General features: G+C 41.7%; 1 protein-coding gene across 8 annotated transcripts in view; it reads left to right on the top strand.

Annotated features, from left to right (window-relative positions):
• Nucleotides 1-1,967: 1,967 nt before the first annotated feature.
• Nucleotides 1,968-26,076, top strand: part of LOC130169695 (uncharacterized) — a 36,356-nt gene continuing 12,247 nt past the window's right edge. For 7 of the 8 annotated variants that reach the window (XM_056376616.1, XM_056376621.1, XM_056376619.1 and 4 more), the window contains exons 1-9: nt 1,968-2,245; nt 8,249-8,350; nt 9,310-9,512; nt 9,953-10,119; nt 11,880-11,987; nt 13,386-13,474; nt 21,312-21,461; nt 21,824-22,152; nt 22,303-26,022. In XM_056376616.1, the coding sequence (XP_056232591.1) occupies nt 2,207-2,245; nt 8,249-8,350; nt 9,310-9,512; nt 9,953-10,119; nt 11,880-11,987; nt 13,386-13,474; nt 21,312-21,461; nt 21,824-22,152; nt 22,303-26,022 (4,907 nt within the window). In that variant the 5' untranslated portion in view covers nt 1,968-2,206. Of the gene's footprint in view, nt 2,246-8,248; nt 8,351-9,309; nt 9,513-9,952; nt 10,120-11,879; nt 11,988-13,357; nt 13,475-21,311; nt 21,462-21,823; nt 22,153-22,302; nt 26,023-26,076 lie in introns of those variants that run through there. The other variant, XM_056376622.1, reaches the window with a different exon arrangement.

Raw genomic sequence — 26,076 nt, 5'->3', positions numbered from 1 at the left:
CTAAATTCTGTTTAAGTCTACATGGCTGTGAGGTTTCTTCCACCTATAGACCTCATAGACCGTCAGGCTGACGGTCTATGAAAGAAGAGATGAGGTGCATTAGTATTTTTAACTGAATATCCATTTGATCATACTAGCGCTGATCATGCTACAACTACACAGTGACCATACTGAGGTCTATTCCCTCTCATCTGATGTCATCACAGGCTGTCAGTTGCTGTTCTGTTCACAGTGATCATTCATCAAGATGAGAATCCATACAAAAGCTCAGGTCAGAACTCAAATGAAACCTTAAACCCTAGTTGTTTAGTACTTTCTTTATTGTCATCAGTAACTGGCCCACAGCAGATAAAGAAATATCACATATTATCATCTACTTTATGTCAACACCCAGGATTCACACAGGAAAAAAAGGGTTGTAGTCACCTCTCAGCATCATCTCTTTTGCTTTCTTTGCTATATCCAAATATAGCTCTGCCTAATTTTAATTTAACACCACCAAAAGTGTTTTGGTGCACCCACTTTCCTGCAGTATGTGGAGACATGTTTCAGAAAAAACACATGTAATGATTCCTTAGAAAAAAATACTGCCACTTTATTCTAATTCTCTTAAAACCCACCAATGAGGGTTTTATTTTGAAGATTGTGACTGGGAGTCATATTGATTTTATCTGGCTTGACTCTGGTCTGGTCTGAGTCTACAATGGCCTTTTGGCTCCCCGCAGTGACAGTGCACTAACACAGCTTCCATTAAGACCATAGTATCTCTGCCTTTACCACAAATGGGAAACCACGGCATCTCTAGAGATGCTTATATTGCCTCCTGCAGTTAAAAGAGTAAAGCTACACTGAATTCCCACAAATGTGGAATCAACTAAAAGCTAAAAGCTATATGGACAGTAACAGTGAAAAAGCATGTATACACATAAATACAACTGTGCATGTTCATGGGCATTAGGTCTACTGATGATGTGTGTGCCAGTGTTTCAAGTTTGCATTTTGTCCTTTTATGACCACTTATAAGAAAATAACCACCAACTATGCTGATCTTGTGATTACTATCCCACATTTATTACTATATTGGCACCACTATGTTGAAGGTCCAAAGTATAATTAACCACTAAAAAAAGAGTGTGTCAAAATCAAATTTAATTATTTTAGTTTTAAGTTTGCTTGCACGGAGCAGCTAAATGAAGCTGTGTCTGATTATCACAAACTGACTGCATGGCGACCTCGGGGCCAGATCGCACTACTCCAAGATAGCAATACTGGCTTGTATATACAATCCACAGACTGCACAGAGAGGAATTATTTGGGGGTCACTAGGGGCCCAACAATATTTTTTTTGCCCCAGGGCCTCCTAATGGCTACAAAGATAAGACGTGCCAAATGATAAATGCCTTGTCCATTTTAAATATTAAAGTTTCAGGGCGTGTGTGTGTGTGTGTGTGTGTGTGTGTGTGTGTGTGTGTGTGTGTGTGTGTGTGTGTGTGTGTGTGTGTGTGTGTGTGTGTGTGTGTGTGTGTGTGTTTTAGTGAGTGAGAGAGAGAGAGAGCGAGCCAGAGCTTCTGTCTGTTCTCTGTTTTCTCTCACACGGTCATCTTTCAGATTAATTGAAGTGCTTCCTGTCACACAGTCACACACCAGAAGGGCATTGCAGTGCGCTTTGATTCTGGCTGTGATTTTGATCATATTGCGGCAAAAGAGGAAAAAAAAATAAAACACATGTTCGGCCCACCTCAAGTGTGAAGGTGCTGAAATCAGCCACTGGCAATGAAAGGGTGCTGTCCGTGGTGCTGGAGCCGCTACTGTTTATCATTCACCACACTCTCTACGTTTTTTTTTCCATTGGTGGACGTCGAGGCTATGTACGGGATAGGATAGGTGTGTGTGTATATACGTTTGTGTGTATAGCCGTACACGGGAGGGGGCTCCATACCGCAGGGAGCGCGGTTGAATCACCGAGCGCGCTTCCGTCGGATCTCCTCTTCCTGCCGTCACACCCACTGCTCGGTGTCGTGGGTTCACCCCGTGGAGAAGGGGAGGTCCGACGGCACACACACAGCAGCAGAGAGTGCTGCAGTGCGAGCGCAGCGGGGGGACTCGGGAGCGGAGAGAAAAAAACACACACACATATCAGCAGCGTTATTGCAGAAACTTGGTCTATGGAGAGATCTGCAGCGGCACCGTAGCGACGCAGGCCGACATGGAAGAGTATTTGCGGAGGGTCCAGAGCAGACTCGGGGTGAGTTAAGAGCCTTCAGCGGCGTTAACACCAGGTTGTGGGTATAATGAATGAGACCATGACGGGAAGGCTGCTACTGCTCTGCTACAGGCTGCGTTCCTGTTGCTGAAAAAGCGCCCGACAAAAGCCTCTCACGTCCCTTCGGTTCCCCAAGCACCTGTAGCTCGACAATATGACAGTACAGGGGACGGGAAGGCGTGTTTGGCCCCGTATAATAAGCTCGTTGTGTTTCCAGGAACATCAGTGTGTGAATTTGAATGAGGAGCTGGTTTCTAATGAGGGAGAGGCGTGACATCAACAAGTTTAGCCAGAGGCTGTCCTTCCCTGTTATCTGGCTGCTCTGCAGATACTGACTCATAATTTTCATTTGATCCAGGGCTGAGTATCTGTACACACATATATATAAAAAAAGCCTCAGGCAAATAATAAACAACGTAATTTGTATAGACGAAATGACTCTGCAGCTACTGTGCAGCAGTATTTTGTGTCTTTGGGGCACACACGCTTGCATATTGTTATAGATAATGTGGTTATACCGCATTCTTTTTACATACAGTCTTGGCTTGTATACATTTAGCCTGCCAGTAATGCAACAGTTGCACAGATGTTCACAGTAGGGAGCCTTTCATGGATCATGCACATACCTTGAGGCCATTGGGGGGCCCCTAAATCTGCTCTTTCTGCATGTGCTTGTTTAAATGGCATGGTTGTATTATCACTTGTAGAGCGAGGCCATAGTGTCTTTCAAAGGTTTTGAGCTGTAAACACAGATATTCTCAACCCCCCTCCAAAGAATATTTGTGATGAGTCAGTTCCCAGTTGATATTGGCACAGCTGCATTTTATGTATCTTTGCATTTATATCTTGGCTGTACCTTGTGCTTTTTTAATTTCTCTGTCAGTGCCAGAAATTGATTAGAAACACCTCTGTCTCTTCGTGGCAGCCACTGAAGAGCGGGTTAATAGTAATGAATCTGCAGATTTTCTCATTGAGTTAACCTGGTCATGTTTTTCATGCATTACAAAGGGGTGGGAACACATTACTACATAATCACAACACGTCACATCACAATGTCATAATCAGACACAACAAATATGCACATCCACACCCATGAACGCGTAGTATACTGTACATCTAAACAAACAGTTGCAATATGATTCACTGATGTTTTATATTTCCGCTCTCTACAGGCAATATTGCCAGTTTTTTCAAAGATAACAGGTGCACTCGAAAAACAGACCTACTTTAGGATCCATTTAGTAGATATTCTGTGGCTTTTGATCCTATCACATGATCTTCATCAGCAGATAAAAACTGTTTATGTCCCAGTCAGTTTATAATGTTAGTCACAAGGTAGGTGACAGTATATACATTATCTGAACAATATAACACAAAGTATGTACGAAAGTTGATTTAGTTGTAAATAATGATAATACATGCCTTTATTGTTGTAAATGCTAAAATACATCAATACAAAGAACATGAACACACACTTAAAACATTTTTTATTAAAAATGGATGTGAGAAAATGTGCCGATATAGACACCAATATGCTATTACCCAGGATACATGCTTGTATTTGCTTTATTCTCTTGATTCATTATGTTTTCAGCCATACTACAGCATTCAGAATAATCAGTTTATTCATGCAAACAGGTGTCTTGTCGGGACAATACAAACAAGCCTGTCTGGAATGAAATTTTAAAGAGAACAAGAGCTTTTATCTGGGCTGCTCTTCACATAAACACAGGGAAAGCTGAGGAGAAGAAAGATCAAAGAAGCAAATCTGCAGATCAGAGCACGGCAGGGTAATTGAGTGATAAGGAGGGCAACTGATGAGTGTCATGGAGGTTGCAGATAAAGTGTAACACATGTCATGATTATCAACCATTTCCCTCTCACGCACACACACATGCACACGGACACTTTATCTCTCTCTCCCAGCTCTGTAAACTTTGATGACTTGCTCTTTTGCTGGCCACTCTCTTCACTCTCATTTACTCTCTCTCTCTCTGGATGGCCACTGTCCAGAACACCCATACTTCTAATTGGTCTGGCTCTTATTGCTAACTGAACCTGTCTTTCTTTCTCACTCAGTATCTCTCTGTATAGCTCCACAGCTCCCGATCCTTCACTCATACATCATTTGGCATAGAGCTGAACCAATGTGCTGAGTGGACTTCCTGCATCTGTCCTTCTGAGTCTACACACTAATACACTAATACACGTGCACACACACACACACACACACACACACAGGACTAGGACTACTTTGATTTTGGCTTTCGCTTTGTGCTAATTTAATCATTACAAAACCTTAGGCCATTTTCAAACTTTATGTGTGCCTAGGGAGTGTTAACATTCATTACTTTTCATCCCTTAAATGTTTACAACATCAGATAATAGTTGAGACATTAAACAAACTGCCTGATGAAAAAAGGGGTCCTGACTGGCCTCTCTTTCAAGGTTTTCTGGGCTGTCCTAATCTTAAAAGTAAAGTTGGCTTGAAAAGTGCAATAACTTAAAAGCATTTATTGGCATGACTAAACCAAAAACAAGTTTTAAAAAGGCAACTTGTTTGGATCAGCATGCTCTTTAACGGGATCCCTATCCCATCTTTCATAAGTCAAAGATTTCTTTTATAAGGTTTACAGACCTGTTGTCCAATGAGCATTGAGTTTGTTTCATTAAAAATATTTCACTGTAAATTCTCCCTTTTTCTAGCATAATTTTTACAGCGAGGTGCAAATAGTGGTTTTATGGCTCAATGGCAATGTCTTGCTTCAGATTCTCAGCCCAGCTCCTTTCTGTGTGGAGTTTTTATCTTCTTCCTGTAGTTAGGGAGGATTCCTCTGTGCTTCACTTTTTCCCACAATCCATGTAGAGGCATGCAGTTGAGGTAGAAACAGACTCCCAGAGATATGATTATGTCTATCTGATGGACTATGATGGACTGTGGTGCGTTGTTCCAGGTGTTTTTTTGACTTCCATCTAATATACTTGGATAGGCTGAGGTGGCTCCAATAGTTGTAAATACCACAAATGTTAACATTTACTGTTTCAGAATAGCTAAAGGTTGTGCCTAACTGCCCAGAGGTTTTATACAAGGAGTAATTACTGTTAGCTTGTAAATATCCTCATCTCAAAGCTCAAAGCAATATTTCGCTGAAAATATAAATCCAGGTAGCTTGTCATCGTAAGGAGATTCATGATATATTCCACATATGGCCTGCCGGAGAGGAGAGGAGAGGAAAGGAAAGGAAAAGAAAAGAATCGGATGTGGTGAGACAGGGAGATGGAGCTCAGAGGGAGAGCACTCAGATTGAAGGGTATCAGATGGCCAATATATTCACACACACACACACACAGACTCACTCACACACACAGACTCAGACTCAGACTCACACACACACACACACACACACACACACACACACACACACACACACACACACACACACACACACACACACACACAGAGAGAGAGAGAGAAAAACCAGTGTTCTCTCTCTGCAGGAGAACAGACACTGAGTGGCCTTTTCTCCTGCTAATGCATCGCTTCCTTTTCTCTGGCTATTTAGTATTGATTTATTCTCCCTCTCTCCCTCCTATGAAGGAACCCCCCCCACCCCCCACCACCACCACCACCACCTCCTTCTCCCTCTCACACACCTTCTCCTCTTTCTGTTCCTCCTTTCCCCTCATGCTCTCTCCCTCCCCTCCCACTTCCTTGCCTCACATCTTCACTCCTTCTTATCTAATATCTTCCCCCTTCTCTTTCTGTGTCCTTCCTATCACATTTTTTCACCTGTCTAGCCTCCTTTCTTGTTCCCGCCTTTTCTACGTGTCTGACTTATAAATCTGCTCTCCATATGCCCTGTATTTCAGCCCCCTTTTTCATAAGCGTCTTCTAACTCCTTGCCCTTCTTCCCTCCAATCTCACTACTCTTTTTACTTTCTCATCCTCAGTTTAATCATCATCCTCTGGAACCAACACCCCTCCACCCCCTTTCTTTAATTTGTTCTCTCACTTCTCCCCCCATCATTTCACCTGGCCCGATGCACAGAAACAAGACTCAGTTCTATTCCTTATACACTGATTATTAATCTAACATCTTGACATTAAGCTCTCCCTTAAATGAATAGACTCTGATAGATATTTCACATGCCAACAAATTTGCAGAGCATTAGCCGAGTTTAGAAAGCTGGATTACCCAATTAAATAAAAGAGAAAAAAGCCGTACAGTCTGTGGTGCTCAAAAGATCATGTATTGAATGTCTTAACCCACTGACTACACATTCACACTGCTGCTAAACATTCAGGAAAGTTATCATAGTTTTAAAAGCTCGGCCTCTTGGCATTTATTCATTATCAGTTCCATAACATACATGTTTGCTAATTGTTTGATTTTCAGGTTTCATATTCCAGCACGATTGTTTGAACAAAGTCCTGCTGCTCTGCAGGAGCTGACTATTATCTACATATCAGATGTTGGCACCTCTTTAATGCAACTTTTTATTTTTCTCAACATAATGCTGTGCTTTCATTAACAAAAAGGAGTGACTAAATTTCCCTGTGGTGGGAGGACCTTAATCAAAGCCAGTGTATCCTGTGTTAGCTAAGTTTGGAAGGGGATATACAGCTGAGCTTATGACCATAAATTTGCCACTCTGGGCTACCTGCAAGAATCTAGCTGGGAAACATGAATAGTCAAAGCCGGTCTTTGTCTTTGTAAACTTATTTGCTTCTTCCCTTCCACTGCTCCATCCTCTCCCATCAGAGCATCCTACAATCCCATTAAGATGAGCTACAGATAGACATGATATTCATTGTATCCACATTTTGCTTCTTGATTAATGTTGCAGGCTGCAGGGCAGGCTTGTAGTAGTGGTGAGTCAGCTTATCTGTTTTAGATAAGACAAATAGGCACAGAACACACACAGAGCAGGCTGAGGATGGTTGTTGTGGTGATTTTGTTCCAGATTACCATAAATTATTGCACTGTTTCCTTTTAACTTTCAGTAAGGGTAATTTATGAGGACTCATTAAAGATGAAGCCTTTGCTAATTTCTATTTATGGAACGTTTTATTATATTTTCTTTTCCACATTCATAAAAAGGCAAATGCTGACTGTCCACAGGCCTGTATACCTGTATTTAAACACCCATGCTGGAATCAGGCTGTGAAAGTAGGGAATGGTTTTCATAAAATGTCTGCCACATTAAAATCCAATACCAAAAGTCCCAGTTAACAAATGAGGGAGGAAACTTAATTTTCTGCCTTTTTTCACTCAGAGATGAATGTTTAATTTCAATAATGGAGCTGTCATTAATGTCCACTTAACATAAATGGGGAGTGTTTATCTGCATTGTTTAGTAAATTTAATGGAACTCATCATTTCGCTAATAAAACATGTTACTCTAAGCTAACAGTTAAAAAGGTTCTCTTGCTAATCTAGACCGTTGCTTCACTGTTACAACTGATTGTACAAATAATATACTCTTCTTTTTCAAGCATGAGCAGCACCATGATCTCATTATTAATGCATAGGGTTGATTTCACAATGTTGCAGTCATCTAACATAGTCCTGCTGTCTCCACGATGTTCAACTGATACAGTTATATCAGATCAAACAATAGTGTACAGTTCTGTCACCCGCTTCCCTTGTTGGATGTTGGAAAACAAAGAGATTAAGTATCACTGAATCATGTCTTGTCAAGAACATTTAAAAATGAGAAGGCCACAAAGCCAGAGACACACTTAAGCTTGTGTGTGTGTGTGTGTGTGTGTGTGTGTGTGTGTGTGTGTGTGTGTGTGTGTGTGTGTGTGTGTGTGTGTGTGTGTGTGTGTGTGTGTGTGTGTGTGTGTGTGTGTGTGTGTGTGTGTGTGTGTGTGAGTGTGTGTGTGTGTGTGTGTGTGTGTGTGTGTGTGTGTGTGTGTGTGTGTGTGTGTGTGTGTGTGTGTGTGTGTGTGTGTGTGTGTGTGTGTGTGTGTGTTTCCAGGCAGATGCATCTGAAGATCACATCCATGCTGTTTTAGGTGGACCAGAGCCAGATGTTGACACTGTGGCCGCAACACTGTGCTTAGCCCTACACCTCAGCCAGGTAACATGAATTCTGTTTGTTGTGCTTGTGTTTTCTGCTTAAAAACATGTGAAAATCAAACGTTTAAGTTGAAGTATTTAAGAGTTAAAAGGTGATGTGTAGTACTGTCAGTTTTATCCACTGTATATAGTTCACAGGTCCAATGAGTGCTTGGCAGCACCTGGAAGTAGAGCCAACTCTTATGAAGTGAATGTATGTTGTCAGCCCTTACTTTAGAAACTTGTACTATGTCCCCTCAAAATATTTTTCTTAAAATATAATGGTTAATTATTTTTTTCCCACATTTTTCTGGAGCCTTTTTACTATTACCACAATTTATTTTCATTTGCGAGCACCTCCTCTATTTCCTTTGTGTGTTGCATTGTGGGAAAAGGGGGTCCCATGACACCACATTTACCATGTTTGGTTTGAGTAAACACTTATTCCTATGAAATTAGCCTATCAAATATGTACTCTCACACTGTTGTTTGATTCGTGTTAATGTTTAGGTAGACACTGCACAAATCTGCACTTTTTCAAAAACCTTTAAAACAACCACATTGTTATGGCTTTGTCTGGTTGTTTGTCCAGTGAGCAACTAGTTTTATGGAAATTCAGAAAAAAAGCAGCTAGAATTAATTGTAAACTAAAATACTATTTTGGCAAAATATATCATGTGCTAAACACGGGAGTGGCAGTCGGATGGAAAATTTCCCTGTATCCTTGTTGTATTAAACAAAATGGACAAAAGAAGGTCAAACATGGTTCACTATGAAAATGCATAGATTCATTTATTCCACTGAGATGCTTCACGTCGTCGTTATTTCTTATCTACATAGAGATATTTTCACTATGGTATCATAATACAAAGATATGATAATCACAACATTATTTATTGTTATTATTTTATTTAAATTTTTTATTTTGTAATCCCCAAAGTGCACCTGGTTTCATGTACTTGGTGTGTCTGTGTGCTCCAGAAGGAAGTGCCAGGCGGAGTGTATCTGCCACTGTTGTGCGGCCGGAGATGTAACGCCGTGTTGCCTGAGGATACAGTGAGGTATCTGCAGAGGGTGAAAATCTGTGAGAGCTCGCTGCTGTGGAGGGAGGATGTAGACCTGGTGAAGCTTCATCACACCAGAAAACTCTCACTCACACTGCTGAGAGATGGACTTCTGGATAGGTAAACACACTCACATATGCAAATCATGTCAACGCGCACACACCAGGTCAGTCTGTTGATAACTCCAGTTAATCTTTTACTGCTTTACGGATGAGCCACCAGGGAAGTTATTAAAATTTTACCTGAAAGCGGGTTCAGAGAGTTTAGGATGTTTTATGTTTCACTGGACCAACACTGATTAATGTGTGTACAGGCGATGCTGAAGCACACATACATGCAGATCACAAACATATTCAGACACAGTGGGTTCTGGCTGAGAAGACTGTATTTGTTGATGCAAAAAATGAGAGTGAGAGTTTTCGTGTGTATTTCAGGCCTGCATGTGTTCATCCTTCATGACCCAAAGGGGAGTTGTATTTATGCAAATGCCTCACAATCATCGCTCCATCCCCTGCAGCCATCCATATCTCCTTCACCCCCCTGTCTTCTCACCCTCCTAGCTCTGAGAACCACACTTTGGAGTCCAGCATCCTGCGAGTGGTCCATCACGACGGGCAGCAGGATGCAGGGGATGATGGGGCTTCGTCCGCGGTGATGACAGTCGCCAGGGAGATTCTTCAAGAGGCAGCGGAGCACATCAGAGCAACGCTGGGGGAGATTCTCGGAGGTGAGGGAGGCACAGGCGCCCCCCAGGGGGAGTAATGGGGCGATGAAGGAGGACACACACAAATCCCCTGACATGACTCGCTTAACACCCACCAGGAGAGATGGAGAAAGAGAGAGATGAGGGGTGGTGAATGTGAGTAAGGCAGAGCGCAGAAAGACACACAGAGTCCCATAATGTGAGTCTGAGTTAGTTTAGTCTGTTGAGTTGTTTCTGTTTTGTCAGGTGCAATAGTTTTATTTTCCACTAAAATTAGAAACAATTTTATAAGAATTTGTAGATGAATCAGTAAATGTCTGAAAAGCATAAATGAAAAGACAAAAACAGAGAAAAACAATAAAAAGTAGAGAGGTGCAGAGAGCAAAACTCTGTCTATATGCGTGTACTGTATGTATGGGATGTAAAACTCTCTAGTCTCACTACAAAATGCGTGTATGTGTATGCTGTTAAGTCAGTTAAACAGCCTACCAGACAGGTACTCCAGTTGTCGACGTTAAGCAGCTGTGTAAAGGTTGGGCAGGAGACGTGACTGATCTCTGTTCACTAACGCTCCGCTGCTTTTCTTCTCAGCCGTCTCTCCCTGTGATTTACAGAAAGACAGACAGACGGAGAACGGCCTGATAGAGGAAAAGTGAATTAAGGTGGATGGAGTTAGAGGAGCAAAAGAGCAAAATAAAGTGCAGAGACAGAAAAGGAAAGATGATTAGAGCAAGAGAGTATGAGAATGATGTACTGCATTCTCTGGTTCATTGATTCCTAAAGAGGTTAGTAGCTAAACTCTATCCCTGCAATTTCCTGCTCCTGTCCAAAGAAAACTGTTACCAGAGGAGTATAAAACTTTTTATGGGTTTATATACTGAGCTGGACATTAAGTATTTATGGCTATTTTAACAACATTTCAGCTAGTTTTTGCAGAGCCGCCACAGTAGACCATTGTTGTTGTTCAGTTATGGTCCTCATTCAGGGTCTGGGCGGTCACAAAATGTTCAACTTCCACATCAGAATTTCCTCCAGAATAAATGAAAATTATATGGTAACTACTTATTGTACTATATGTTTTCTACAAACTATCTATTTGTGTTGATGCAGCATGGATAGCACAAACATTTAAATATTTGAACTTTCAAAGCTCACAATATCCCAAATATTAGTGTTGTATTTCACTGACAGTGAATGATTGTGTGATTGTGGTGCTTTTGTGACAGTGGTCTATACAAACTGTATGGAGTCTATCCTTTACTGAACTTTCCCAAACAAATGCAGAAAGAGGATTCAGTTTTTGGTCAGAATGCTTTCTGTGTTTTTGCCTGGTCCCTGATGGAAACTTTGTGGTAAGTAACTTAATTGAAAGTGTGGCAGAAGAAGACGCGTCGATCTATATTATGGCCAACTCAATTTACATTGTTAGTTCTGTGGAACAGCTTACAGTGGTCTGGAGTGTACATAAATATCAAGGTGACACAGTAAAATCTAAACAAAGCCGAGACTGTAGAAAATGTTAGGTTTATAATACATCATGAGGTAATACACTACTCAATGTAAGTAGCTCTTCTTGGCTTAAGGCCAAACTGTGTTGCAGTGCTGATAACTTGCCCTACACCAGAAGTTCAGGTTAGTAGATTATTTTCTGAAAGGTACAAAGTCTTCAACAGCCCTGTCAAAACCTTTGTGCTTGTTATTGAACCTACATTGAACTTGCATGAAGAGCCAGGATGTGCATGCTGGACACACCCATATGTGTTTGTGTGTTTTTGTATCTGCAGAGGCCTTGCGGCTGCAAAGTGGAGCTTTGTGGATCAACCATGGCCGTCGGTCAGCACAACTAGAGGAGCTCATGAGATCCTTGGAGCAATGGAGTGACATTACTGCAGGTCAGCCTGATGAGGCGAAGCTACAATGTGTGTATTTGAACATGTAGAGCAGTTGGGCTTCAATTAAACACAGTAGAGTTTATATGCAGGAGAGAGAGAGAGATATGGGGAAATCTATGATATAGAGCTTTTGACACTACAGCAACAGGCGAAGCATCAACTATAGTCCTATTAGACTTTTTAATGGCAGACATTTTGAGTTGTGATAGCAGGGGCCTGAAATGGGATGTATAAGCTTCTTCCCAAGTTTAACTACTAGCTAGTTTCTAGTGAGTGACTAAACTGGGTTGCACCATTTAAACTTAAGAGATATCTCAGCTAGTGAATACTTTGGTAATGTGTAAATTGGTTGCCAGGAAACATCTGTGGCAGTCTAATCAAAAACAACCAAAGTAAGGTTTATGGCACAACTTCACCTACTTCCAAGGTGCATGGAGAAAGGAAAAAGTCTAAAGAGGTCAAAACTGGGTCATCGCTGATGAAGGCAACAAGCTCAAACACATCAGTCTAATAAACTTCTTCTGTTTACTTCAAGTGTTGCTGAAGTTTTGGTTTTCACATGGATGTATTATAAGAACTGGATACCAGACTCAAAGATGGCCAGAATAGTTTTCCAGCTTCCATATTTTCTTGCACATTATATGGCCCACTGCAAACCTCCCCACCCTGGGAAAGTTCGACAAATACAAAACCTTCATGGATTAAAAATTCACAATGCAAAGAGTAATAATTGACTGTATTTACAATTGCAGGTGCCTTTGGGGAAAATGCTTTTTGGGCCCCATGGGACTTTATTGTTGCAATACCACCTTGAGTTGCAAGCGAGCGCCCACTGGATCAAACTGGCTGTAAGACATTAAAGCTAAACTGTATACAGCTCTCTTAATACATCCATGTGCATCGCCAGCTGTAACATAACTGCCAAAGTGACAGTTTTTGGAGGCCAAACAATTCATTAAACTTAACTGCTTATCCTATGTAAATGAAGGTATAATTTTGTTTCATTTATATACCCATATGTGCTTCAGAGCTGGTATTGTGCATGCAGTTAGCAGGATAGCAAGGGAGCTGTCACCTAAGCACAGTGTGAGTATGCCCATGCAGGCTTGAGAAAAGATCTAATTAGGCAACATGATTGAAAACATCTTTATGCTGCTATTGACAGAATTGTGAAGTCCCACGATTGCTAAAAATTAAAGTATAATCCCTGTGGTGTCACAGATTTGCTCATTGGTATATTGTCCAAGTATTGCAACATCATTTGAATTACCTTGCACTTTTAGAGAGGGCATTCATACTTGTGTTTTTTTTTTTCTGTCCGTTGTGAAATTGTTTTGTATCCTTTTGTGTGTGTTTTACATAACCGTTAGTCTGTTTGTGTGTACTGGCTGGATGTAGACTTGGAGCAGCTGCTTACAATGGAGTTGAAGGAGTTTTCTGATGGAGAGATGACCATAGCTCTGTCTTCAGTGACCACAGATAAGGAGGTAAGTTTTCATTATTAAAAAAAAAAAAGCTTGAAATGCCTGATTCCATTTAGTTTCTCTTCAGTCGCTTAAAACAAAAATATAAACTCATTTACCGATGATTTTTTTTTTCGTTTAAAATATGAAAAGATCTCTCTTTGACTGTTGAAGCGAGTTCAATTGCGGCCATTATTAATTAAGTGTAAATTGACCCAGCTGTGCAGGACCCAGAAACCCAATAATGATCAAGTTAATTTATCTGAAGCTCAGTTGATGAATCATGTTACCTGGGAGAGAGTTTCAGGTTTAAAGCCCCATTTCTTGTCAATAAAATTTAAAGACAAATTACAACTTCATTAAATATGTTTAAGTGTATTTTATGAGATATTTTGTATACTTGACAACAATTACGAATATCATGAATCCTACACTTGTGATGAGCTGACAAAGAGTCATACCTCAGTTATTGGTCTCATTAGCCTGATTGTTTCTTTTAATATATCATGGTGATTACATTGGGGCGTAATTCAGTGCACTTCCTTTTGTTAGTTGTTTTGAAAGAAGCTCATGAAAACTTGTATAGTGTTTTTAAAAGAGAGTTTTACAAACAAAACAATACAACTATGTTTCTCTTTTAAAAAGTTGCTTTTGATGGCTCTCATGTTTTGGATACATCACACCTGCGCTGTGCCATTTGGGGAGGTGTTCTTATGCAAGCACAGGAGCCCCTCTGATGTTGTGATGCTCTGCATTTGGATGAGATGTAGATGGAGGCCTGAGAGCCTCCAACACAACCAGGCATCACCTTCCTCCCCACTGATATTCTAAAATCCAGCACACACACTCAAACATACACAAATGTTCACACACATTTGTGTTAACTTCTCTATCTTTCTATCTCTGACGTTCTCTTCTTCGTCTTCTTCTTCGCATTTGCAAACATACACACACACACACACACACACACACACACACACACACACACACACACAGAGGGTGCTTTAAGCCTTTAAGCCTACCCCTTGCTTTTCTCCCTGCTGTAACTTCTAATGTGTTCACCCCCCCCCCCCCCCCCCAAAAAAAAAAAATATATCATTCATTATTTCTTTTATATCTCCTTCTCACTTCCAAAGCCCATTTTTCTCAGCGGCTGCCTAGCGTGCAGTATTAGGCTATGTGTAAAATAAATGATGTCTGTAGCCGTAGGGGTATGGCTCTGCCTCCCCCAGAAAACTACCTAACGTCCAAGGAACATTAAACACCCAGATCCTCGTTTAGCGAATAAATAACCATTCATTTGAATGGCTTTGTCTGTGTGTGCGCACCGGACTTTCTGTGCATATTTTACCAGCGCTGTGCCTACATGCTGCGTGTCAGGAGCGAGAGAGAGAGAGAGAGAGAGGGGCCCATTAGAGACTTAATATAGAATAAATGGCCAGAGGCCTGTGTGTCGCCAGCGGACCCTCCAACTCCACAGCGTCATGGTGGGTTACTAATGACCTGAGATCGGGCTCCAAAATGAACTCCTTATATGCATGTCATTTGCAGTGTGTATATATTTATATATTATTTTTTAATTGTGTTTGAAAAGAGAGTAAAACGGTATCAGGGTGTCATTTATTGAGGGGGCTTAGGGAAGTTCTTTCCAGAAAACTAAATAAATTAGATTCAATTAGTCTTTAATGGTTTATGTGTTATGTGTTTGTCAAAGTGTGTTTTTTTTTTTTTTGTGTGTGTGTGTGTGTGTGTGTGTGTGTGTGTGTGTGTGTGTGTGTGTGTGTTTGATAGCAGTTAAGGAGGACAGAGTTAGATTTTGGGGTAAAACAAATCTGGCTGCGACTGCCTAGTTAGCAGAAGAAAAAGCTTCAGAGTGTGTGTGGTGTAATGATATGGACACATCGTATAGACTGACTAATGTATTTTTGTGTACTGTACAAACATACATTAGTCAGTCTGTTTGCTCGCCTATTATGGAAGAGAAAAGTGAAAATGAATGGAATTTCATTCTTTCAAAATCACGGTGACTGTCTGGGTGTTTCTGTGTGTCATTTGCAGCTGCTCATCAATGTGCGCTGCGTTTGAAGCTGTGAAGGCAAATATTTCTCAGCTCTTCAAACAATAGTTCCATGTTTGGCTTCAATGGCACAAAACATTGTTCAAGAATGATCATGAAAAAAGTTTCCCATGATGTTATGAGCAACTATTATATGAAGTTGTCTGTGAAACTGTGAACTTTTTGCAATTCAGTGTAGATGAAAACAGTTGTAGCGAAGGTGTCACATTGCATAAAACGCATGGAAACGCAGAAACTGTATTATACAAAATCACTGATTGGTTTGATATTTGCCAGCTTTGTCCAGGTGGTGGTCTAGGAAGAAAGTACTTTGTAAATTTTTATATTAGAAATGATCAATAGCCTTTTATAATTTCTAGTATTATGTATTGTTTACATCCATTTTTGTGTCATATGTATCATAGTAGTTCCTATAGTAAGTAGTTGTATTTGTCTCCTTTATCTCTCTGTAGAAAAGACAAAGTATTCAGCTCACTCAGTGTTATATTTACTTTTGCATGGTCAGGCTAACTGGGACTAAATTTCTTTGAAAAGTCACCAATTTATCCCTGTGTACACGACACGCGGAAACACTACATTGTCTAATGGATTGATAGTGGCACTATGTCGGCGAGCACCACAGGAGCCAATAGGCTCGCTCATGGGTACACAGTCATTGTCAGCGTCACCTGTAGATGTGAATGACATGACAGCTAGTAGGTAAGTTAGTTTAATGTAACAGAGAAGTTGGGAGGCTTTTCTTAATGGTACAAAAGGTTTTTTGTAACACTATCATGAAGCTCCAATTCATAAACACACAAACAGAATAAAGTGCGCGTTTGCCAGTGAGTGTGTGTTTGTGTATCAGAGGTTTTCATGGCTGAGTAATTAGTGCTGGCAGATGAAGCTTTGGTCGGATGAAGAGTTGTCATGCTGTGGAGTTGATGAACTGTGGGAGGGACAGGAGCCCGCAGCCACACACAGCCATCAATATGTGAATAATGTGTTTTACGCGCGTGTTAACATGGACACCTATTACAATGCGTTTTAGTGTTCTTTGTTTTCTGTCCTCTTCAGCCTATTTAAACTCTTCAGACAGCAGAGGGGGGAATGGTGGGAAAATGAAAAAAGTTAGAGTTGAACTCTGATATGAACACACTAATCCAGTGTTCCACCATGATACAATGATAATTGTAAAGCTGTTTGTTTTCTCTCTCTGTTAAACAAAATCACTCATCTTCTGCACTGCGTTAACACTATTTTGTTGTTGTTGTTTACTTTTTTCTGTATTGATTGATAAAGTTTTGTGTTGCTGTAGATTTGTTCATTTAATTCTTTCCGTGTGTGTGCATGTTCGTATGTGTCTATCTCTGCATCTGAGGTTTGCTTTAGTTTTCATGTTGGCGACGTTGATTGTCTCTAATGTGTTGTTTGTTCACAGTCCTCCGGCCCTTCTGTTTGTTTATGCGGGGCCAGTTTTGCCCTACGCCACTTGCACAAATAATTATGCTCACTAATGAAGGGGCCCGCAGCCACAGCACTCGCTAAATGCCTTTCTGATGAGAGGCAATAGGAGACAGCAGGTGCAGGGTGGGCCTCCCAGGGACTAAGATTGAAGACCAGGAAGCCAGGGTGCCCCGCCCCTCCATCCCTCTATCTTTCTGTTCCTCTCTGACTTCCTGGGTCCTTCTTTCATACACCGCACTGATTTTCCTGGTGAAAATATTCATCCTGCTGTAGCCATGTCAAATTGAGAGATGATTCAAATATTCCACTTCTAAATCTGCATCCATGAACACTTTACATCTATTTACAGAAGGGGATTTGCTGATGGTATGTTATTACTCTGTTCAGTGTTGCTTTTGTTGCAGCTCTTTACACGGTTCAAACAAATTAGCAGGCTAAAAAGATGCATCTCACTTTTTCTCTGGAATATGAAATATTTATACATATTTTATAAATTTGTTTGGCTGCAGCGCACATTATAGAATTTGTTACATATACACAAATGTAGCGATTGAATAAGTTTGGAAAACCACCGCACAGGAAAGTCATCATATGGTATGTTTAGTAACTTGCACTGATGTTTCCTCCTCATCATCTCTTATGAAGCACTCATTCTTTCTCTTCCTCCATTTTAGTTCTCCCCCTGTGGCTTCCTCTGGCTTTGAGGGCAAACAAATAAACAAAACAAAACATTTATACACTCAGTGCTTGCATCTTGGCCCCCAAATCCCTGCACTTAGAGCTGAGTGAATGAAGCATGCGGAGAAGGCCCATATGAGATAGACAAGACAGAAAGACATTTGAGCTTCTCTCTCTGCAAACTTTTATAACCCCCTCCCCTTTTCCTTCTGTCTCTCCAAAAAACTTCATAAGCAGTATGTGTGTGCGCGCATGAGTGTGAACAAGAGAGTATAACTGTTGTTTTGTGAGCACATGCATGCGTGAGTTTGGCCGTGCATGTGTGTGTGGTAAATGGTATATATTGCACATGTGTGCGCGTGTGTGAACATTTGCATGTGTGTGTTTGAGCAGGGTGGTGTCAGCTCGTTCCTTGCCACCCCATTTGCTGTAGCTGTACCGCTGTGATCACAGACAGATGTATAAATCAAACCTCGCTTGATGGATTCATCAGGGTGGTGAAACGATCGCCTGAGAAGAACTCGCAACTCTCTTAGCGTTCTGTGTTCTGACGGAAAGGGTATGCAAAGAGCCTAAATGGATGAACGCTTGATTAATTCTTTGCCGGAGATGTTGGCGACAGCAGGAAATGTGTTTTTTGCTTTGACTGTGTTTGCACGGGAATTTACGCACGCGGGGCATGAGTTATGAGGCCTGAGTTTTGTACCTAAGGCTATTGTACATAATGATGGCAGGTTGGGAGAACTGCAAGCAGCCGCTAAAGACTTGCTACCTGTGGAGCAAAGACAACCAAAGAGAGAGGGTGGGTGTGTGAGTGCGCGCTCTCTCGCTCATGTGTGTGTGTGTGTGTGTGTGTGTGAGTGAGTTAGAGAGAAGAGCGGGGCCTAGTGCGGGAGAAAGATGAAGTGTGTGAATGCAAGACATGAAGAGGCAAAGTGGAAACAGACACACAGGTGGTGGAGAAACAGGATACATAAAGAGGTTGATGAAAGAAAAAAAAAATTAAATCTAAAAAGTTAGACTGAGGGGAATTCACGACTGAAGTGATGCTGAACATGGGTTCATATTGATATTAATAATAATATTTGCCTGTGACCAACGGTAATTGTTGCCCTTGCATTTTTGATTAAAAGTGGTGGCTGAAGTCATGTTTGGAGAATATCATCAGCTGAGAAAAACTTTACTTTTCTCAGTGATCCTTCTGCTGTCATCGTTGTCATATTACCACACCTCATGACCTAAAGTTCCTTTATCAAAACCCATACCTGCAAGAAAAAACAAACAAGCAAACAAACAAACAAACATTTCTACCAAAACAAAGCCAGGTCAACCCTGATACAGGCCTACTGCCATAAGGTTTTTTTTAGTGATTCAAGTGTTATTTTTCCCAAACTATTATTGCTATCTTTGTGTTGTGATGCACATCTTTGTTTCTCTGTTTCTTATTATGGAAACTTGGAACACTTGTAAGTGATTGCTTTTATTTCACACTATCTTGTGAATGAAATACAGTGAAGTACAGAACAAACTTGTGCATCAGTGGAACATCACACAAACATTACTTCATCCAAGTACCTGCTCTTGAAGACTACTTACTTTTCACATACTCATGATTTCGAACAATTTCACAGCTGAAAACAAGTATACTGAAAGATACTAAGTGACAAGAATGCGTACTTTTTGATTTTCTGTACCTCATATGTTTTACTTTCATGACGAAACAACCATGTTGGTGACGGCATGCTTTTCTCTGATAAGGCTTGAAACATTAAAAATATAAATATTTGAAATATCTGCAGTGGCAGGATATTTTTTCCTGTGTCTGCTCTTGAATTAAAAATGAAAGTTAATAAAAAAGTAATAAAGTGAAGGAAAGCCTTTGTTTGTGATATCTCAGCTTAACAAAAGCTCAACAAATGAGATACAGGTTTCTGAGTCCGCATCCTAAGGTTCTTAGAGACAGTTAGCAAGTGGATTTTTATTGCTAACATGTTGGTAATTTATAAGAAAAGGCAATCTGTGTATCTGGGGGTGGCAAAAAGAGGGAGAAAGAGGAGGGGCAGGCAATATGAGTTGTAATTTACTCAGTTAAGAGCCAAATGGCAGACAGACTGTCGCCCTGCGTGTTATCTCAGAGATTTGCACTCTGCTCGTTTTCTGACTCTATTTCCCTGCCTGTGTGTGCGAGTACGTGTGTGTGTATGTGTGTGTGCATATGAACGCAGCTGGGTAGTAGCTTTGGAGTATCGGCATCATTTGAGCATTTCTGTTTATATTGTACTGTAAATCATGAAGACTTTATTGCCGTACCAGAGCTCACATGTGTACATACTGGTACATGTTTGTTCATACACTGAGATTACAGTAGACGACTGGTGGATTTATTTGTGTATCTTCATGTGTTAGGGTTGCATGTGATTTCACTTGTGTGTTTGTACTTAAGTGAGTGAGTATGTGTGTTTTAACGAATCTCGGGAGGCTTCATTGCACTCATCAGGATATCACTGTTGAGAAATGGCAGTGTCAGTGAAGTGACAGTTGTGTGTGTGTGTGTGAGGATTGATGAGCCCGTGTATGACAGCAGCCATATTGTGGAGAGAGAGGAGGATGGAGGGGTGGAGGGAGGAACAGGGGGAGGAGTATTGTAGCCCCCTCATCCTCACAGGTTAATATTGACACAGCCTGGGCAGATACAGCGCCTGAAGCGTTCATCAGTCATTTTCAGTGGACCCGTACAAATGCACACACACATACACACACACACACACACACACACACACACACACACAGGCTCAAGCAGAAAGAGGGACCACACACACTGTTATACACAACTCACAGCAAGAAAATACACATGTTCCAAGTCAAGACGATCATTGGTCTATCTGAAATACAGCATGAAGTACAGAAGTTTTAATGAATGGCAGGCACACACATGCATGTCAAACTTCCTCTGTTAGTTTTACTACAACTATATCTTTTGTTTAAAAGTTTGTCTTAAATAAGCACAACAACAATTTCGAGAACTTCACAAAACAAACAGTTGTACAACAAATCTAGATTAATCAAGCAAATATGTTTTCAAAAGTATCACTTTGCACACTTTATGCGTAGCCCTGCATTGCAAATTATGGTTGCCATAACATTGTTGTTAATCATTTCAGAGAGAAAGAAAAAACAAGTTCCCTTGACAAACAAAACAATTAATTAATGCAACTTTCCATCCATCAATCATAGTGTGTGTCACTGAATTACCATAATCTGTGCATGGTGGCTGTTTTAAGAGCAAACAGTTAATTTCCAAACAATAAATCACAAAGTGTCTCTCTACCCCTCTGTGCGCTTTGACAGCTCCGTCTCTCATTGCTACAGATGAAGGCTTACTTGAAACCACTTCAGTTTTCCTGAAAAAATTAAATCATATGCACAATAAAAGGCAGGGGTCTAACAAAGTTTCAGATACAGCTGTCACCAAAATAATCATTTTTATGTTATGATTGTTATGATGAAATGTAATAATTGCTTTTTTCCATTTTTGTTCATTAATAATATAAGTTCAAAAAAGTTGGAACTCTAACAGCTTGCCTTACACATTTCAGATTGTTGATGTCTTCACCCTTTCTCTTTCTTTCTGTTTGTTTGTCTGTCTTCTCTCCCCTCTAGGACTGGCATGGCTATGTGGATGGGCTTAAATCACTCACTCATCGTCACAGCCTCGATGGTCTGGTGGTTCTCTTGTCCATCAATGATACAGTTCATCATCCCCGCCAGCAGGTGGCTGTCTACTCAAACGACACAGATATCCTAAACCAGGTAATCAGCTGTAAGACAGCCAACACAGCCATCTATGTTGAGTGAGACACAAGCACTTCTTTTGGTCTTCTTTTGGTAAAGAAATAATTTCCATTTTAAAAATGACCTCAATCCCTAATTAATATATTTCATTCACAAAATTACAAAGGACAGCAGCAGCAACTTGACAAGAGGTTTCCTGAGAGGTGTGGCATGTTAAATGGGGTAATGCCCTGTAATAATGCTGCTCCAAAGATGATGGTCAGAAACCAGTTGGCACAAGTGTAGTTACGTCATTCTCACTCTTGTCAATTAGTGTTTCCAGAAATATCATTTTAAAAAGAAAAATGTAGCATGTTAAGATGAAGTGGCTGTCTTTGCAGATCTGCTGTGAGTTGGAAGAGTCCTCCAGCTGGTCTCTTTCTGGTGAACTGGAGGCAAAGGAGAATTTCCAGGTCTACCACATCCCTTTAAACACCCCCCCATCTTCTGGTACTCCATCTCTGCTGGAGGAGGAAATCCAGGGCCTCCTCAAGGACTTTGTGGACCGACGGAGCTCTGTTTTAGCCTGCCACCCCAGCAGTAGGACCTCTTCCACGGAGGGAGTAGCAGGCAGTGTGGAGTTTTCCCAGGGATCATCTGGTATCAATGACATGGATGGTTCTGACATAGAGAGGCCAGAAGGAGGCAACGATGTGGTGGCAATAGCAAGGTATTAAATGCAAACCTGAATTTATGTTTTTTTTTCATACAGTGTCAGTAAAAGTCATCAAATCAAGATGTTTGATATTTAATATTATTTATTCACAATTTTAGGAACTGACAAAATTCAATGAGATTGTTGTTTTATCTCTGTAAATAGGCCGATGGCAGTTGGTGAAGAGGACACAGGAGCTGTAGGAGTCAATGCTGGTGGGGAGTTAGTGAGCCCTGACAGCGGTATGACCACCATACGCAGCAGCCGCTCCTCCAAGGAGAGCTCAGTGTTCCTTAGTGATGACAGTCCAGTCGGTGAGGTTACAGCAGGAGGAGGTCCAGCAGCTGGGCCAGGAGGACTCTTCCTGAGAAATCCCTCTCCCCTGGGGTTGTTATCTCTCTCCCCTCCTGTCCCACCTGAGAGGAGGAAGCAACGCACTAGCAGAAATAGGAGTGACAACTTTGACCTGTTTAGTTTTGACCCACTACATAGCAGTGACCACTCTTTGCCAACAGGAGGGGAACTAGCAAATTCTGAAGTAAGAGGAGATGAGGGAGAGAGAAGAGCAGGGAGCTCCGTCTTATCAGAACTAGAAGAACTGAGCTTTCTGGACTTCTCTGCTACTAATTCACTAAATGGGCTTGGAAGTAGAGATTCTTCAATTGACCACCATGGTCAAATCCATGGGCATGAAATGGTTGACACTGTGGTTCCTCCGACCCCAGTCAACAGCCTGGTAGGTAGCCGCCCACCAAGCAGTTGCGGGGTCCGGTTCTTCCCAGAAGATATAGCTGAAAGGATCAATGGCCTACAGCACAAGGACAGTGTGTCATCATCCTTGTCAGAGACCTGGGATGAACTTGGCTTTGACACCCAAGGAGCATTGTCCTCGAGTGATAATAGTGCCTGGAATAGGACCAAGGAATCTGAGAGCCCACAGAATATTGTAGAGGAAGTTGGAGGCAAAGAGTCAATCGGTGACATGACAGAAAAAGAAAGCAGGGAGGAGATCTCTAAGTCAGAGAATGCCCACAGGAGGGGAAAGAGCCTTGAACCTCAGCTTAGTCTGGTCGCTGAGCAGACTGAATTATACGGAAACTGGAACCCAGATTCTGTACTGAAGGATCGGTGGAACCCTGTTTCTTTGGCTGATCTGCAGTTGACACCACCTGAGGAGGAAGTAACTGCAAAATGCAAAGCTGCTGTCATTGGAGTGACAGAGAAAATGCCCTGTTTGTTAAAAAAGAAAGGAATCCTAAACACTTTAACACCAGACACATCTAAAGAAGAGGAGGAAGGGGTCCAAGGAAAAAAAGGAGACCAACAGATGGAGCTCCTAGACTTCTGGACATACTCGGCTCAAAAGGGATTTCTCAAATCTGATAGCGGAACCACCACATCTTACCCTGAATCATTAGATATGTGGAATATGACAATCCGGGATGACAGTCTATCACCACTCACAACTCCTGACAACTTGTCTGAAAACTCAGGTTCTTTCTGTGGTGTGAACCTCAATGTTGTGGGTGGCACGTCTGTGGAAAGTCCACCAGGATTCTCTGATGGTGGAATGCAGATGTGGAACACCACCATACGGGAAGACAGCTCTTCGACTATAACAAGCCCCGAAGGACCTGAAAATGGAAAGGACCTCAGTCACATGGGATCACCAGATGCCAGTGATTCTCCAGGGTCATATGCTAGAAAACAGCCAGAAGAAGAGAATGCTATGGAGCAGGAGAGAGGTTTGACTAAAGTAACTAATCTAACACCTGAAGAAGCGGATTGGATATGTACTGAACACAATGTAAAGATAGTCATAGAGGCTGCAGAAGGTAGAGCACAGAGTGAAGAAACAGGGGATGATGATATGCAGAGTGTTCAGAGCCAACAGTCTGTTATACTGAACTTGGCATCTGAACATTCAGAAGATGAGACGTCCCCATGCCAAGGCACTAACATGCGGGACTTGTCCATCCCTGGCATGGTCACCTCAACCTCAGAATATGACAATGTGGGAGCTGGTGTGTGGAGCCTGACATCCTCCCCTGAGACCTATGCTAGCCCCATGGTGGACACGATACAGCTAGAGGGGCAGTCTAGCCCTTTTATAGCTGTGACCAAACCTATTCAGATAGATGAGACGCACGATCAATACCAGAAGGCTACTTCTTTGGGAAAGACTGAACACAGAGCAGTAATTTCAGATAAAGAGCAGTCAGCCAACCAAGTGTTCCTGTTTGAAGGAACTACTGAGTTGGGTCACATGACCAGGAGTGGGGGAAGTTCAGCTGAGAGGAAGCATGACAACAAAAGCAGAGAAGAATCAGAGGAGGCTGATTGGACAGAGCAACCCACCAATTACTCCCCATTTGTCATGGTGGACTCATCCTCCTTCACTCAGCAAATTTCAGCAAATTATCATTCAAGTCCAGGACAAGCTGCTGAGACTCAAATCCAGACTGACCAGTCATTATCCCCAAGTAATATGAATTGGGACGGCTCGGAATCAGCTTCATTATCATGTGATCTTCCATTCAAAATGGCCTACAATGAAGATGGGACTGCCACTGAAAGCCAAGTGGGGACTAATAAAGAGAGCAATGGAAATGTGGAGCGCAAAATGACAGAATCTATGTCTCTGAGCTGCAGCAATGGGGGGAAGAGAGACACACTGAAATGTAGCCCTGACAGCCTTCAATCACATAGTCGAGACGAACTCAGGTCCAATTCTGACGGAGAGTCATCTTCAGGCCTAGAAATGGAGTATATTGTTGTGTCTGGAACAGTAAAAGAAGCCGAGAGAGAGTGGCATGATAGGCCTAGACAGGAGGACAGACAATCAAAAGGAACAAGAAAGTCCATGGAAACATTTAGCATGCTTTTCTATGCTGCCACAGTACTGCAAACCCAGGCCCAAGCTGCAAAGGGGGGGCACCAGGAGAACACAGAGCAAAGTAGGCAAAACCAAATGACCGGAGGTACTGACAGTACACTTAGTGCAGATACAGAGCAAAATCAGGCCGTCTTATCCACTCATTACCAAGCAAATCTGGATAATGCCACAGAGCATCACATGGTGCCAGAAAGTATTAGTCCTAGCCAATCAAAAAACACCTCAGAGGCTTCTCATCAGTCAGTTTCAAGACCAACAGGTTCCAGTCAAACACAGGTAGAAGAAGGAAACTATGACGATAAATCAAGCATCGTTGTCAGAAGTGTGTCTCCATCATTAAGATATCCATCAGATCACTTCCTGAAAACCAGACAGGAAGTGTATGTCCATTCACAGATCTCAATGGAAGACTCAGATGAGGGTGGGCAGTCACCCTCTGCACCTCCACCATGCCCTACTTCTTTGGGTGACATTCAGGACTGGGGAGATCAGTTAGTGAGACAGGACACAACTCAAACCACATCTGAAACACAATCTCCTGTGCTTACCAACAGTTCAGTCTCCCACACCAGCTCTTTGACTGGCACCCCATTAAGTGAATCGGGTATTTCTACTGACAGAGGGCTTGGATTACCATTTTCTGGAGATTTAATGGAAGAGGAGAATGATGAGGAAGAGCAGGAGGAAGAAACTGCTACAGAGCACATTTCCACGACAAAATGGACTTCAGAAGTACAAAGTGAGAGGCAAGAAAGACAACCGTTGGGATCTTCTGATCTGCTAAATTTCACTGAGGAGCTGAGTGGAGGTTCATCAATTCATCAACCAGATTTACAAACACTTGAACTAAAGCGGGACAGGGTCCTACAGAATACATTGGATTACTATGATGGACAACCTATAAGGACTGCTGATCGTGATAAATGGTCCACTGACCAACAGATTGGAGGCCATGAAGCTTCTCATGATAGCTATTCACTTGTTTTAAGGTAAGCAACGCACCTCAAATCATACACTTTGTCTTAAGCTTTCTGCTGTTCTTC

The sequence above is a fragment of the Seriola aureovittata genome, chromosome 5 (assembly GCF_021018895.1).
Source record: "Seriola aureovittata isolate HTS-2021-v1 ecotype China chromosome 5, ASM2101889v1, whole genome shotgun sequence".
Lineage (NCBI taxonomy): Eukaryota > Metazoa > Chordata > Actinopteri > Carangiformes > Carangidae > Seriola > Seriola aureovittata.
Note: the sequence above shows the minus strand (reverse complement) of the source record. Positions and strands in the feature narration are given on the sequence as shown.